This window comes from Fusarium oxysporum, chromosome XII, assembly GCF_013085055.1.
Source record: "Fusarium oxysporum Fo47 chromosome XII, complete sequence".
Taxonomy (NCBI): Eukaryota; Fungi; Ascomycota; class Sordariomycetes; order Hypocreales; family Nectriaceae; genus Fusarium; species Fusarium oxysporum.
This window is the reverse complement of record NC_072851.1, coordinates 1,830,902-1,846,880: the sequence shown is the minus strand read 5'-3', so window position 1 is coordinate 1,846,880 and position 15,979 is coordinate 1,830,902. Positions and strand designations below refer to the sequence as shown.

The window sequence follows — 15,979 nt, the reverse complement described above, 5'->3', positions numbered from 1 at the left end:
GCTAATAGGGTAAGCCGCATCGTTTTCCTCAATGGATAGCACAGGCAGTGTCATTGCGCACAAATATATCTTACCATGTTGGATCATTCGGTCTTCCCTAGAGATCTGCAGCCAATCTGGAATAGGATGAAGACATGATAGTAACATGAGACCTCCCTTCGAACCTTCTATGCTGACTTACCCTGGCGTTTTGTAACTACTCTGAATTCTGAGAAGACCGAATTCGACGAACGTTTATCCTTCTGACCACAAGATGACGGTCCAACTCTGGATACCTAGTACTCTTGGGAATGGTCCATGATGATCTGCGTCTCAGGGATCTCGATCTCGGCAACACAGCACATATTAGTCGGTGCATATACGGTCAATGATATCATTATGGTCATACGGCGAGTCATCAAGTCAGAGATAGGGGGATATGGTCGACGGCCACAGAGGTATAAATATGGATACCAATCCGTGTAAGAATTAGGTCTTCCATCGCTTCTAACAAGTTTCCAAATCAAGACACTGAAATAAAGCACCTTACAAAAACTTCTCTGCTCTCACTCACCATGTTCCCCTCTACCAAGTCTCTCGCAGCTATCGCAGTTATCTCCGCTACGTTTGCGCGAGTCACTGAAGCCCAGTGCGTCGCGGCCCGCACATATCTTCACAACAGACCTTTCATTGACGATGTTATCACTATGGAGCTCTGGCACTCAGGTCGTAAAGTCTGTTCTGAGCGCGCATCAGCTTTTTTCGCCGATAATGAAGACTTCTACCAATGGGATTGCCCTGACCTTGATGAGCCTCGAGTCAGCTGGCGAGTCAAGACTTGGGAGAATGGGCAGCAGCTTGAAATCTCCAGTAAGTTACCCTACCCTATCTGTCGGAAAGGCTTTCACTAACAAAGCCAGCTATGATTGGGGAACAGGAACTGAAAGCGTACGACATCGAGAATAAGGACACAGACTACAATGACTGGTGCGATGCGTGGACTGACAATGGATGCAAGGCGAGGGCATCATCTTACGAGAGCTGTCATTGGATTTCTAGTGTCTGTACCAATGGTGAGACCTGCAACCTTTGCGATGGTCGGGCTGTTTGTGACACTCCTCCTTGAGACAAGTCACCAGATACGCGGTGGCGGCCCGTATTTACAGGCCACTTATGCAAACTCTCCTTCTGTAGACAGTGGCTAGAAATACCTATCATTCCTTTTGACAGATGAAAGTTATAGTTCCGTGCCTGGACGTTGCCTTTCCTCCTGCATAAGCCATCAGATTCCTCAATGATTGTATTATTGTTTATTCTACTGCACTGTCTTACTAATAGCTCTGTAAAAGAACTTGTGAAAACAATACTCAATCAGTTTCGCGAACCTAGGTAGTAGTGCCAAATCAGCAAGAAGGAAGAAATGTGAGGTTTCAAATCACTTGGACGGCTGAGCTGATAACGAGCGCCAAGTGAAGGTGGTACGTAACTGCCTCACATTTCAGGTACCAGCCGGGCTCCCACTTTGTCGTTGTCTAGGCCTCTGAGGTTTCCAAACTTTCACACAACATAACAATACTGATTGCAATCATTTTTCCAGATATGACATACTGCACACTTTGTGGAGTACCTTTCACCAGGAGCCTCAACGACGCCTGGATTGAGAACGTCCGGGCAGGTAATTAGCCTGAGCTTAATTGAGGCGCGAACTGGATAAACCTGACACGTACAGTTTGGATTGAGGGTACAAGCTGGAATCGCACGGCCGTCTCTGGCGTTGGACGATGGGGAGAATACGATGATGACCCTTGTGTGCCTGTCCCAACAGGTCGCCAAACTCGCTACGACAGCCACTCTGGCCCGGGCCCTAACATAGAGGTGGGCTTGGCGCCAGGCAATCCAACAGTGTACCTGAATCCCGACGCAGCCGATGAACCTTGGGGTTATGGCTTCCATGAGTCGTGCTGGTCCATATTCACCAAAAAATACAAACTAAATCTCGATGTCCTTTTTGCAGCTTGTCTTTCTATGCCGACTGACACGAATACTCTCCTTGATTGGGGCCATGGCTACGCGGGAGCATCTTCAGTGAAACAACAGTTCGATATGCCTATACGCAGTAGCTGTTTCCGATCACTGGAAGCTATACCTCAGACGTTTCGATCTGACCCGTACCACGTTCCTGGGCTTGTCAATGCCATCAATGGAGCGGCACGCCTACAAAACGACGTCTTGAGTCACTTGGAACCAACGGTGCAAAGTCTCCAAAGTGACAGTTTCTCTCGCTTAGTCCCGGAACTACTGCAAGCAATTGTTATCCACTCACCGACATAAGACGTGCGCTCCCTACGACTTGCGTCTCCTGTCTTTGCAACCTTGGAGTTATCCGAAAGGTTCTGGGCATCGCGCTTCCAACCTGGTCACGAATTTGAACATTTGCCTGAAGTTCATGACCGACCTCCTGAATCTTGGAGGGACTTATATCTGTTTCTCAAGATCTGGGCACGCGGGATCCCAAGTATGGCCAACCGCCAGCGGGTCTGGGGCCTTGCTAAGCGTCTCCAAGCCACCCTTACTCAACTTGACGGTGTTTCTTGCCAAGGATCTGCTTTGGGCACGTGGTTCGAAACTACGCCTGATGGCCCGGATCAAAACATGCCCGAAGCTGAAGCTTCATGGCATACAGCTTCACGTGCCGTTGCCAGCCCAGGAAAAAGCTTCTTCTACGGCTCTCGAGTCCTGAGGGCCCGCGCCCTATACTTTCCAGAGCCTGTGAAACTCAGGCAGATGTCCGTGTCATTCGTTGATACGGCCGCTGGAAGGTTCATCTCTGGTTTCAATATGATCGATGAACATGACAGATCTCATGCTTTAGGTTACCAGCATGGGAATGCTATGTGGCGTATTTCACTTCCCCTTGACGAGCCTATTCAAGGATGGGAACTCGCCATGAACTTATCCGGGATCAAAGGAATTGCTGCAGTTCAGAGCGACGGAAAACTTACTTCTTGGGCAGGCGAGTCAGCTGGACTTCCGAGGTGGCGATTAAAAGAGGCCCAAGGAGTTTCTGCAGTCAAAGCTGAATTCGACGTAAGTTTGTACTATGCCACATACTGAGATAACTGACACGTACTGAAATTTGCCAGGCTCTCAAGCTTGTTTCCATTAGTCGTGACAAATTACCGAACCAAGAGAACTGGCTGAACAACTGCCTATGGTATCCTGAAGTACCTAAGGAGGGATTGCTATTCAACGGAAGCAGAGGTGATAAGCCACGACCCAAATACAATCTTCCAGTGATCACCGTCTTCTTTGGTGAATCAGATGATCGATATCTGTCGCAACTGTCGGAGATTGTCGTATGGGTCTTTGACATTTGTCATGTGGCTGGAGTCGAGTTCCGCTTTACAGATAGTTCATATAACCGCCAACTTGGTTATGTTGGCCTGTTTGACAAAAACTATCCCGCTCGTAGGAACTGCTCCGACTCTTACGACAGCACTGTATCTTTCTCTATTGACGGCTCTTCTGGTGAGCGACTGTCTAGCATCGAGGTACAGACAAAGGGGACATATGTAGTTGGGTTGAAGGTATTCATATGATAGACTCGTGCAAGATCGTCTTGGCTAATCATTCTAGATTCGAGGCAACCTAGACCGAAGTATTCAAACGCCTGACTACCCTTACGGAACAGATAAAGGCTGGGTTACTGTTCACGGAAAGGGATCTCAAATTATTGGCATGTTTGCTTCTCTTGTACGTATTCATTTAGCATCAAATCCTTCGTTTTCGTTTCTATGCATTGAAACTAACATGACTTTGCAGGCTCGACCCTTCTGGGATCTTGGCCTCATATCTGTTTAAGACAAAAATTACCAGGAACTAAGATAAGCATCACATAGGGAGTATGGAGTTGAATGAGGCCGGGATAATGTGGCATTTGATTACAAGAACCCTTTAGTGAGCAATTATTGGTTTTGTTTTGGCGTTGTGTCCTCGAACCTGTCTAGTCGCGGTTGGGCGAGACTTAGACACCCTGTCGGCATCCACGATCGAAAGTGGATATGGCTGTCAAAGCCTACCCTTGATACAAGTGGCCTCCCCTGTTGTTATTCGCTTCTCAGGCACTGTGTGGGATACGCACTAGGTAGTGTTGTCGGGTCAAATACGGTTTCGCAGTTCCAGGGTTTGTATGCAGGGGAAATATCCTCGAGGTAGTTCTTATTCATGCTGATTTTTGAGAGGATGAGAGCAAAGAATCCCGGGTTTTTGTAGCAAAGCTCAGCCAAAAAGGCACGATGGCCGTATAAGTCTTGTATTAGAATTACCGTGCTCCTTGTGTTCCATGTTCTCTCTCAGGCTACGTAGCCGTAGTCGTAGCTGTCTCCTCAATTGCTCCCTTCTCAATGAACCCACCTTTCTGAAGCTCCGCCACGAGGTCTACCGGTTCTGCTCTGGGCGCGTACACGATCTGATCGTCTTTCGTACTGCCCATAGACCACGACCACCCACCATTGGGTAAATATCCATATATCTCTGTTAAGCCCAAGTAAAAGTCCACCGTGTCTGTGATAAGGCGGTGTGGAACGAGCCTCTTGTGATCTGTATTAATTGGTTCCATACTGATTTTCTGCGGGTTCCAAATGCATTTACTTTGCTTTGGTAACTCTGGGTTTTGTTCGTTGAAGTGCGAATGGCGAATGCTGAGTGATCATGGGGAGAAAGAGGGAAAGGGAGGAAGGTTGTATTATACCTGTTAGATGACCCTGAGTACCTCTGTCTACGCAGTTCCACTGAGCTTGTTTGCCTCTGATTTGGTGGCTGGACTGTTATGTGAGTAGGTTGATGGATCCTCCTAAATCAGTATCCTTTGTGAGAATACACCAATTTTCCCTGGAATCCTGACTCAGAGAGGCCAAATTTTATACGCCTCTAGGCTCTGAATGATCCACTCAGCCATATGAATGGCTGCCAAGTCTCGATTTGCTCCCCCAGTCGATTTATCTCTGAGCCACCTCACTGCAAACATCATATTACTTTTCTCTCTAGGTCACCAGCGAGTAGAGTCCTGGAAACACTGTGATGGGAACAACATGGCAGGGGAGTGTCGACCGTGACCCAGTACCTAGAGCTTCAGTACCGAGCCACGCCAAGAAAAGCTTTTGGTCTTCCACCATGAAATGACCCGGTAACCTTTGAATGTTAGAAGAATTGTTATCTAGGTCCCGTTGCGACTTAAAACTCCCAGCTCCTTCAAAAGCTCATTCCAAATCATGGGACTCTACCCTATGACCTCTCCACGATGTCCTTCTTCTGGAGCTCCTCCAGCAAGTTCTTAGGCTCTTCCTTGCAGACCCTGAAGACTGTATTCGCACCGACTTCTGTGGCAACCCAACCATTGTCATCAATTCATGATTCCTCACCATAAAACTCCTTCAAGGCTGTACGGAGGGCGCCCCAGGCTTTGACTTTATTGGTTTGGATATTGTGCTTCCATTCGGGAAGGGGCTCGTTTACACCTGTCATTCTGGGTGGCGAACAGGGTTGCATAAAGCCCGACATTTAGTGTTTCTTTATTGCGATATCGGTATGAATACTGATAGATGCAAGTGACAAGGTTGAAACTGTAATGGAGCTCAAGGGTTGGTATTTGTATTCAAACAAATGAACTGAATCGCGCGGCGTTGTAGCTTTGAAAAGTTGTGGGATATGTTCAAAGCTCCAGCGCATCTTTGTCTCCGGTTCAGTATTCATAAGGCTCCTACTTCCATTGCCTTATAGAGTCGCTGTGTATTTGCCCAAGCAATAGTGTTGCTCCCATACACTGGTTCCATAGTCTTGGGCTGTCGAAAAATGCATTCATCAACCCACCTCACTAGACGTGAGATGCACCCATCATTCTCTGATATTTTCAAGTAATGTAACCATGAGAAGTGAATGATTACTCTAGGAGCTATAAATAATAAGTCTTGACCCAAGAGTTGACTGTGAAAACGACTCCCAGGACCACCAAGGGACCCTAAGGTGCCGTTTCACGTGGTTTGGAAACCGTGACTGAATACTTGGGGGAGTACTTCAGGGTTTCAGTGAAGTGGAGGGTATCTGGGGAGTGAATGTGTCTGATAACAGAAGTAAATCAGAGTAAAACGGCACTGACAGCGGATTCACTCATCAGTTGGATCGCTTATTCAGTTGATAATTTCTGCCGCAATTGCTTCAGCAGCACTATTCAGTTACTACAACTGACACACGTAGTTGAATGATCCTTCCGTTTACTCACCCTATAAGTATTGCATGTTTCTCCCTCAAACTCCCAATAAGAAGACAATAAGACAAGCCCACGATCACTTATATATAACGCCATTCACACACACACACAGAGAGAGAGAGAAGCACATTGAATTTTCTCAACATCACAAAACCTGAAACTACAAGATGCCTCTCGTTGGAAGGGATACATTTACAGGCGTGGAAGGTGTGGATTATTTCAAAATCACAATCGGTGGTAAAAGTATCAAAAGCGAGACTTCACTCAAGTCTGGATTGGACATCATTTTCAAAGGAGCTGGAAAATCCAGCGAGTACTATGCCTGCCATGTGGATCTTGAACGCTATGAAATCTTTTCCTGGGAGAAAAAGGATATACTCACGGAGCTTGTAGGATTGAAAAACGCGGGTATTGACTCTAGGGTGTAGTAGAGTTGACTAGGAGTCGATCTGGAGAACCTGAGGGCTTATCAATGGTGGGATACTTCACTCTAAGACAATCGAGCCAAACCAAGGTATAATACATCTTACTTTCGTGCCCTCAGTGAACTTTCCCAAGTGTTCTGGTAAAGCCTACCTGTAAATAATGCTACTACTCGGTGCAAGCAAATGGTACAGCATTATCTTGGCTAAGGGATTGTAGCATCTTATACATCTTCAAATGGTGAACCGAGTCACAGCATCGCTCTCTTCGAGTTAGTATTACTATGTATAATGAGTTATTGTTATAATATTTAAACAATGTAAGCTGGGCTTGGTCTTTGTAGTTGATACTTCAAGCTCAGGGTTTCTAAGCACTATAAGTTATTAAGCCGTGATTGCAGCACAATGCCTTGCCGTTTCAGTGACGCAGTACATATTCGAGTAGGCCGCGTGATGTAAGCATCAGCTGTCAGGTATATCAACTCAAAACAATCCTATACCCAGATGAGTCATAGTTCTCCGAGGTTATGTTATTATACAAGCTCTCAGTTACAGTTCTCAACTGTCCATAGCACATCTCGCATACAACTTAGATAGTATGCCAGACCCGTTTTAAGGTTTAAATATTGTATATTTAAAAGAGAGATTAGCCCCAGCATAAGACAAAATAACAAAGTTTGATGTATATAAAGGCCTCGTGCTTCCTCTTCAAAACGATTCAACCTAACATCGAACATTGATAATATTGCATCTTACCCGTGACAGTCAGGCAGACTCAACATTAATTCACGGCCTGGTATACCTAAGCTATAAAAACTCGAATTCGCCAAATTTCCATTCATTTGCCCTTTGACTGTGGCATATGAATACCAACAATCTTCCAAGAATTATGAGTCAAGCAAATGAGTCCTTTTTCTTAAAAAGCGGCAACAAATGGTTCGAACACAACATTCGCTCGCACGTAGTCCGAAACTACGATGACCTCATCCTGAACCTGAGAGCCATTTTTGGGAAAGAGGAGAAACAGGAGAACAGGTATTTCTACGTCAAAGAAGCGGGCTTCGGCAGCTATGTCGTATATGCCTTTGTGGAAAAAAGGGATCTTGAAGATGACTTGTCGTTCTTGACAACTGCGACAATGGTCACCTCAGTATTGCAGCTGTCATTGCTAAGCAAGAGAAATAATGAGAAGAGTCCGGAGTCCTAAATGGTTGTTCTATTCCTTCTTCAGGATTAACATACAATTTATAAAACCTTCTAGCCGCAACACTAGAAGGTTTTCATCAACTAAGAATCTCAAGATTTAGTGGTTATTTTATTCATGCAAAGGAACGTGCTTGCTGGATGGCAGAGCTCGAAGTCTCCTTCGGTCAAGAAGGTAGGGGTAGTTGGACCAAATTGCGCATTTTAGTGGTATGTGAAGGTTGAGAGCTTAGTGGGATTCTATTCATAGCAGCTATGTAATTTATGCCACGACTTCTCGTCTCTGGATCGTGATGTTCATGTTCTCAAAGTAACTCACGCCACCCTTAACAACATAAGTCCCTCTGTTCTTCTCATCAACCCAGTCAACCTTGAAGCTCCTTAAAAACTGCAATGGTCCCTTGTAAAGCTCCATGCGCGCAACATCCTGCCCCAAACAGACTCTAGCGCCATATCCAAAGCCCATGCTATACTTATTGTAGACCTTGGCCTTGTCTTCGTCCAGCCAACGCTCAGGCTTGAACACCTCGGCGTCATCACCGTAGATGTTGGGGTCACGGTGCACGAGCCACGGGTTACAAGTCACCTCAGTACCCTCTGGGACGAATTGACCGCAGATCTCGAGACCGCCTGGTGGAGCGATGCGGGGGAAGATGTTTGGTGCAGAGGGGTTAAGACGCATGCTTTCTTTGACGCAGGCGATGTAGTAGGGGCAGTTTTCGACGACTTCGTCGTACTGAGGCATCTCGGAGAGTTTACCAGCGATAGTAGCATCGTCTAGCTCAGCCATGAGCTTCTTGTAGACGGATGGGTTGGTGAGGATGTGGATCATCATGGCCTGAAAGGCTGTGCCAGTTGTATCAGCGCCGGCGAGAAGGACAAGAAGAATCTCAGCCTTGATGTAATTGATATCCAAAGGATTGCCATCCTCATCCTTGGCCTCGATGAACCTGTAGATCTATGTCAACATCTAGTGTGAAATATGAAACAGGCCAACTTACGTCTGAAGTAAGTCAACACGTCCGTCTGTCGCACCATTCTCAATATCCTTGAAACGCTGATCAATTAGGCGATCGCGAAATCGCATCAATGTTCCAATTCCAGAATCCTGCTCAGGACTGGCAACCATGTACTTGCCCAAGAAAGTACTCTTGACCCAGTTGGTGAAAGGATGCAGCCTAGCCATGATACCAAAGGGAGTTAGACCGTCGTGAAAGCCCTGAATAAGACCTTCAACATCCTTTCCCTCTTTCACAAACCCAAACGGAGCACCAAAGCCAACTTCGGAAATGATGTCATAGGCCATAAACACAGCCCAAGGCGCAAAGTCGAACGGTTTGTTGGTAGAGGCGAATTCTCGCTGCAGACGGGCCATCCAATTCTCAATGTTGGAGTCAATCAACGGCTCCATCTTCTTGATGTTGGTTAAACTGTAGAGAGGAGCCGCAATTTTTCTGTACTTGGCGTGCATGACGGAATCTTGCATGTTGAAAAGGGACTCATCTTTGCCAAAGCTTCCGGTGATATAGTGCTTTGACTTGTTGGCGTGACGATTGTAAATCTTTGGTAGTTGAGTTGCGTCGCTGACGAGCAACATTGTAGGAGTAATCCTAATAACAGGTCCTGCAAGCTGTAAATAACTCAATCATTCATGATTTTTGAACAGCGTGATCTCACCATGCTTCTTGTGAAGCTCCTGGAACGTCGCGCATTCATCAGCCTTCACATTATGATACGTGATCCAAAGCCTCGTAACAGTCCCCCAGAAATTCCCAGGAAACTTCTTTAGCGGGTGAAAAAAGCGATACCGAACAATCTGCCACAGAGCGCAAAAAGCAATATACCCAACCCCCAACAGGGCAATATTCACAAAGCTAAGCACAGCCATTGTGTCTGCAGGAAACAAAATGAACCAATTGTCGAGAACGCGAAAATAAGCAATGAAAGGGGACTGAACCCGATAATGTACGAGGGATCGACATGAACGGCTGGTTTCCGGGCTGTTACATAGCCTGTATAACCGAGTTGCGCAACTTGACGATCATTAACCCAGGATGTTCAATGGCCCGTGATTGCTTTTCTATGCTATGCAACATGTAGTAAAGTGGATCCTTTAATGTAACGGTTCACATCTCGGATGAGCAACCCGCTGAAGATCCAAGAATTGTTTATGCGCTTGCCTATTAAACGACGACTGACCTGAGAACGGTCGACAATCCTTGTTAAAGCAGGGCCTATCATTCGGCAGGATAAGCGTTCCCGAGTCGTGGTAAAATTTCTGATCCTGGTCCTCTACCCACGTTCGCCAAGATCTGCTACCAAGATCGCCATACGCGGCTGAGATATTAAATCCTCTCCACTTCAGCGGTTACTCAAGATTCGCATGTGAACGGATTGGGCTATACAACGGTAATACCACGACGGTGTTCCCGAGGCTTTGGGTAAAGGAGATGTTTCATGATCCTTCTGCTTCTTTTTCCCCTGACAAGAAGTTCATGCAGGCAGGCGGGCGGTACTCGGATGATATGATATTTGTCTCATTGTGGAGAACATGTTGGTTGAAGTGCCTTGTTTGCTTGGCTCCACAGTTGAGAAAAGATGACAGATTCTCGCGAGGAAACAGGTTATTGACTAAGTGGATTCTACCAAATGCCACGGTATGAAATACGAAAGAAGGAAGTCAGTAGGGTGAGGCAATAATTAGCGTGAGACACGCTGAAGAGAGCCGGTAGACTAACACTAAGCTCCCACCGGGCCGTTGTCTCTAGCCTCACAAACCTCAATAGCAGAAAGTCTAAAGGAGAAAACAACACCAAGTGGGTGGGAAAAGGCTCCGGAAATAAGAAGCCGAGGTCCACCAAGCATCATGATCCTCGCACAGTCGAATTCACGGACCATTTATCCGAGTATCCTAGCATCCAATCACTTTTACCCAAGCGTCAATCATTACACGCATCTCCACTTAGAATGGGGGCAAATGCTACTCTATGTTGGTTCAGAACTTCCAAGACGAATGATAAAATATGATGTATGAATTTCCCCTGAAAGACTTCTCCTCTTTCGCCTGGCGCCGTCAGGGCTAGCGATGGAGTCAGTAAGATCTTCGGTCGCTTGGCGAGGCGAGAATTTCCCGTCTGTGCTTTCGTTACAGAATGGTCAACGGTTGGCATAACACCAAGGAGTTAATCAATCAGCTGTAATGAAAGGCCATCCGCTTGTCTCAGTTGAGACACGATGGATTCTTCCATTTAACCCGCTGGAGATTCTGCATCAGCTTAGGTTTTCGGACTCGTACAATATTTTTCGTTTGTCTTTGCAACCATGACTGAATCACAGGGCTCGACTGTTAATTCGGTTGCTATTTGTTTTGCTGTCATTAGCTTTTGTGCTGTGGTGTTGAGATTGTGGGCGAGGACGTTTATTGTTAGGTCGCTTGGGGCTGATGACTGTGAGTTTTTCGATCCACTTATTGGGCTTTGCTAACTGTTGCAGACTTGATTTGCGTTGGAGCCGTAAGTCTGATCTTTTTAAGACTGCATGTGCAGATACTGACAGATTCAAGATCTTATCATGGTGCTTTATCGGCTGCACAATTGCTTGTAAGTATACTAATGCTTGCGAACTAGCCGTCACTAACCTCCTTAGCCGTCCAACATGGCCTCGGTAGTCACTACGAAGACGTGATAAAGCGCGGGACCGACAACTTCATCGCCTACCTCCAAATCGTCTGGCTGTCCTCCATCTTCTACAATGCCTGCCTCGGCTTCATCAAGATCTCGGTACTTGCGCTTTACACCCGACTCGGCGATAAAATGTTACGCAAGACGGCGTTTGTGATGATGGGGGTCGTTGGATGTCAGGCTGGTGCAAATGTCCTGGCTTGCATCTTTCAGTGTTCTCCAGTCCCGGCCGCGTACGATATTACGATCTTGCCGGAGGATAAGAAGTGCGTTGACATCAATGCTTTCTACTTGGCGAATGCGGCTGTCAATATCTTTACGGATATTCTTACGTACACATTGCCGATTCCACTGGTGGCGAGGCTTCGTGTTCCCCGACGACAGAAGATCAGCTTGGCCATCATCCTGGGTCTCGGACTCTTGTAAGTCTCCATTATCCCTATCGATCATCCACCTGCTAACGTCGACAGTGCCTGCGTCTCGTCCATCATCCGAATAACATACATCCCCAAGATGCTCAGCTCCTCCGACCAAACCTGGGTCATATCCGATGCAATGTACTGGTCCGTAATCGAGACCAACATCGGCATCCTCGCCGCCTCGATCCCCTCCTACAAAGCCATCGCCAAGAAATACGCGCCCCGTCTCCTCGGCAGCTCTGGCATGTCCAGCAGTCGCAAGCTCTCCGGCTTCAAACAAATGCCACTTGAGCTTCAGGGTGGTAGCAATCCTGGTACTGGTGCGCCGAAGAGTACGTTTGAGACGAATATCAAGAATGGGCTGGAGGATAATAGCAGTGAGGAGGTGTTGGTTATGCCAAGTGGGAGGATTGGGGTTAAGACGGATATTACGTTTCGATACGAGAACAACTTGGAGAATGGGACGCAGAGTCAAAGATGAAATATCGCTGCGTCTCAATTTTTTTAGAGAGGACAACTATAGTAATAGATAATAGCTTGACTTGCACATACTAGCCTTTGACATTAAACATCGATCTTCTACTTTTATGTGCCCTCGTGATTGAAGCAAAGGATATTGACCAACTCCTACTTAGATTGCAATTGAGCCTCCACGCCACCGGGCTTTACTTTTCAGGTCGTCCCCGACATAGATAGCCCGATGTCAAGCGATCGGGCGTTCCGTAAGCGAGGCTCTATCCGAAAAGCAGCCCGTGCCCTTAATTGGCTGGCGTTTCCGATCTCTGTTCCTCCGCGAAATCTTGCTACCCAGATTAAGGCTACGAAGAGACGGGATCAGACTCGTTATGTGGCGGCGAATGTAATAGATGTAGTATTGAAATCTTCTACCGCCTTGGTATCCCGTCACAAGCACTCTTAGTAGCTAGTCAGACCCTTGGATAAGGGCGGTTCGCGTTCCCCAAATGACCTTCCTGGGGACTGCATGGCCTCATCTTTCTCCATCTGAGCTGAGCACAACTCAAGTATACGACTATGGAAATCTTTCAGATTATAAATATTAGCATTAAGAAGGATCAATTCAACAGTAGGATACACTTACAGATAACGCCATTCTCCTTTTGTGGATTCAGCAAACCCTCCGAGTAAATACCAACATTAAGGTTTGCTTGAGTCTTCTCACAAAGCTCAATATCTTCAACAGCAACATTACGCGTGAAGTCATACCACTTTTCGAACTCATCGCTCCCAGCAGGGGCTTTATGATAGTAGTCAAACTCCATGCGGGCTTGTTCGGGTTTCTTGGATGGATTGATGCGCCAGCAGGTCAAACCCCCGGCGTACAAGCTCAAGGAGCAATTGGGGAAAAGGAAGAAGAATAAACCATCGTCAGCACCAGTGGCAGTAGCAATATGCTGCGAGTAGTTGTGCTTATTAATGACTTTGTAGCCCGCGGGTTTGAACGTTTTTGCAAACTCCGGATGGGCATAGGCACAATGGAGGCACTCTTGATACGCATCAACCGTAGCCTTCCAATTATTATCAGCGATGTACTTAAGAGGACATCTTAGTGGAAGCTCAGTGAAGTCGGCGTGTGCAGTCGATTCCTCAAAGCCGGGGAAGAACTCCTCAAAGGAGCAGGTCTCGTCGGACAAGGTCAAGAAAAGAAGTCCATTTGGAGTTAGGTGCGATCGCATAACGGTACCCTGTATGATTAGGAAGATTTCTTGAGAGTCGGATGTGCGAGTACTTACATCGCTCTGCTTGGAGACGGTGATACTTCTCCAATCTTCAGTCTCGCGACGGACGATGAAGTCGGTCTGAGCCAGCTCGTGCTCGTAGTTGACATTGGTTTCAGGAAACTTGGTTACGGCTCCCAGAAGAACCCAGGACTGGATAGCGAATCAGTATGAGCGTAACCAGAGAGACTGGAGTCCCCCTTGAACTTGCGTTGAGAAAAATCGCCCGTCTCTCTAAGCTGTAGATGCCAGTGCTGGTGTACCAGGATGCAGGGAGAGTAACGTCCCAGTCAGTCATCATGAATTATGGGAGGGGGGCGATTTCAATAATATTTCGGTTTATTTGATTCTTATTTGATGTAAGTTGAATAGAAAATCTCTTATTTTGAGCAACAAGGGGGACATGAAAATACCTGTTCATAGGAATGCCCATATCTGTGCTTTATCCAAATCGATGTTCATAGCCGGAAGCCTACCCTACGCTATGCTATACCAGATCAGGAAATTTTACACGCAGCATGCCTCATCCACGTATTTCCAGCCGGGTGATATCACGCGTACCGTACTATTGAGTCTCTTTAACAGGTAATTTATTCTTGTGCTTCACATGCCGCTCCAAAGCCAGCGATTCATGGGCGCAAACACCCAGATAGAGTAATCCCCATTGCCTAATAGAGAAATCGCACACGAGAATACCAGCCGTCGAAATGGATCTTGCGGAAACGGTGTATTTTGCTGAAGGGCTAAATATTCTTGCTCTTCTGTAAGAAACATTCGCAGCTGTTCACTTCATGCATCACATTCTGTTGTTCTAGATGCTCTTCTCAATGAATTCATTAATAATTTTTGGCACTACGAGTGTGCTTATTGTTTCAATGGTTCTTCATTTCTGGCGTTATCTGCAACGATGCGATGCTCGCGTAATAGTCCCGGAAGACCGAGCCTTCAATCTGCCCGAGGGATGGTGGTCGGATCCTGTTCGATTCCAACTTGAGCGACGGGCAATCTTCAGCCAAGTAAAAACACTCAAAACCGATTATATCTGTCACGCAATGGTCTGATTTCATTGATAGACGTGGATTTGTGTGAGCCACCGCGGACGTTTTCGCTCCCCCGGCGACTATGTTGTCTACGATATTGCTGGTTTTCGTATTCTCATGATCCTGGGAAAGGACATGGTAGTGCGATCATTCCACAATGTCTGTAGGCATAGAGCCTTCCCGGTCGCCAGGAAGCAGTCTGGCAGCGCCACCATTCTTGGCTGTCGATATCATGGATGGAGTTATAACACAGAGGGAAGGCTTATCAAAGCTCCTTATTTCGACAATCTCACCGGCTTTGACAAGAGCTTGAATAGTCTCTTCGAAATCTACACGAAGCAGGACAGCCGAGGCTTCCTTCACATCAACGTCAGCCGTGACAAGGGCTTGCCTGCTACTGCACCTGTAGCAGGCTTAGAGATGGACAAGCTGGAGAAGATCGGACCAGATACAGAACTCTTAGAGAGCATTGAATTCAGTGGGAACTTCAATTGGAAGGTAATACGTAGGTGTACCATCTTCGGCCCTCCGTTCTAGATTACCCGCAGCTGCTAATGTAAGACAGTCAACCAGCCAAACGCCACATCGCATCCAACTGCGTCCAATTCCACGAATTCATCCCGTCCATTCCCTGCAGAGGGACCTAGTTCTGTTGGAGAGCTACTATCTTTCCCTTTGACTACAGTACACACAATGTTTGATCGACCTTTCTGGTACCAACTCACGTACTCTCCCGTCGCCGTCGACCAAACCAATTTACGCTGCGATGTTTACATCAATAACCCTAAGGGGCCTTTTAAACTTGATGGGGCGGCTATGGATTTCCTTGAAAGGGAAATACAGCAGAGGCTTCTAGCTTTTGAGAATCAGTATAAGCAGCTCATAACTTCCAGAGATGAAGCCATTGGCAACAGTGAGATTGGGCTATGTCGAGCTTTTGTGATCACAACGCTGACTAGTAATAGGTGACCAAGCAAAGGTTGCTGATGCAGTCGAAATGCACCGGCGTCAGGAGGCAGACCGTGGCTTCGAAATCAAGCCCACTGCGCTTAAGCAGCAGAATGGCGACGCCAAACTCTCAAAGGCTGATAGAAGTAAGTAACGCCCTTCTAAATACCCCAAGTTGGGACATCTTCGATACCCTTACGCTACATTGGCTTATTCTTGACTTTAGTTTGTCAAGCTATGGACTGTGGAACTTCTAGAAAGCTGGATTGGTAATGGTCCAAGATGTA

General features: G+C 46.7%; 5 protein-coding genes across 5 annotated transcripts; 3 read left to right on the top strand and 2 right to left on the bottom strand.

The window, feature by feature from the left end:
* Positions 1–554: 554 nt before the first annotated feature.
* On the top strand, positions 555–3,840 carry FOBCDRAFT_246175 (uncharacterized protein; the record flags this gene model as incomplete). The annotated part of the gene is made up of 9 exons (XM_059610745.1): positions 555–849; positions 900–1,052; positions 1,577–1,654; positions 1,709–1,943; positions 2,100–2,251; positions 2,312–3,066; positions 3,171–3,566; positions 3,616–3,732; positions 3,802–3,840. The coding sequence occupies 9 exons, from the start codon at positions 555–557 to the stop codon at positions 3,838–3,840; spliced, it is 2,220 nt and encodes a 739-aa protein (XP_059468223.1).
* A 3,894-nt stretch (positions 3,841–7,734) lies between these two features.
* FOBCDRAFT_149327 (cytochrome P450) lies at positions 7,735–9,757 on the bottom strand (the record flags this gene model as incomplete). Its single annotated transcript, XM_031194009.3, has 4 exons — positions 7,735–7,869; positions 8,141–8,819; positions 8,871–9,492; positions 9,547–9,757. The coding sequence occupies 4 exons, from the start codon at positions 9,755–9,757 to the stop codon at positions 7,735–7,737; spliced, it is 1,647 nt and encodes a 548-aa protein (XP_031030630.3).
* Positions 9,758–10,900: 1,143 nt separating this feature from the next.
* Positions 10,901–12,538, top strand: FOBCDRAFT_234645 (uncharacterized protein). Its single transcript, XM_031194008.3, has 5 exons — positions 10,901–11,317; positions 11,362–11,381; positions 11,432–11,468; positions 11,515–11,971; positions 12,020–12,538. Exons 1-5 carry the CDS (start codon positions 11,191–11,193, stop codon positions 12,447–12,449), a joined length of 1,071 nt encoding a protein of 356 aa, XP_031030629.2. The 5' UTR covers positions 10,901–11,190; the 3' UTR covers positions 12,450–12,538.
* Positions 12,539–12,883: 345 nt separating this feature from the next.
* On the bottom strand, positions 12,884–14,002 carry FOBCDRAFT_150273 (uncharacterized protein; the record flags this gene model as incomplete). Its single annotated transcript, XM_059608336.1, has 4 exons — positions 12,884–12,975; positions 13,068–13,671; positions 13,720–13,827; positions 13,886–14,002. The coding sequence occupies 4 exons, from the start codon at positions 14,000–14,002 to the stop codon at positions 12,884–12,886; spliced, it is 921 nt and encodes a 306-aa protein (XP_059466442.1).
* A 409-nt stretch (positions 14,003–14,411) lies between these two features.
* Positions 14,412–15,846, top strand: FOBCDRAFT_149605 (Rieske [2Fe-2S] iron-sulfur domain-containing protein; the record flags this gene model as incomplete). Its single annotated transcript, XM_059608321.1, is given in 6 exon segments — positions 14,412–14,467; positions 14,485–14,582; positions 14,632–14,720; positions 14,778–15,242; positions 15,318–15,657; positions 15,710–15,846. The coding sequence occupies 6 exon segments, from the start codon at positions 14,412–14,414 to the stop codon at positions 15,844–15,846; spliced, it is 1,185 nt and encodes a 394-aa protein (XP_059468222.1).
* Between the last annotated feature and the right edge of the window lie 133 nt (positions 15,847–15,979).

Bases quoted from the DNA above. Each gene is read 5' to 3' on its own strand.
- FOBCDRAFT_234645 (XM_031194008.3), top strand. From the start codon at position 11,191: ATGACTGAATCACAGGGCTCGACTGTTAATTCGGTTGCTATTTGTTTT. The intron at 11,382-11,431 runs GTAAGTCTGATC...GACAGATTCAAG, and splicing joins ACTTGATTTGCGTTGGAGCC to ATCTTATCATGGTGCTTTAT. The intron at 11,972-12,019 runs GTAAGTCTCCAT...TAACGTCGACAG, and splicing joins ATCCTGGGTCTCGGACTCTT to TGCCTGCGTCTCGTCCATCA.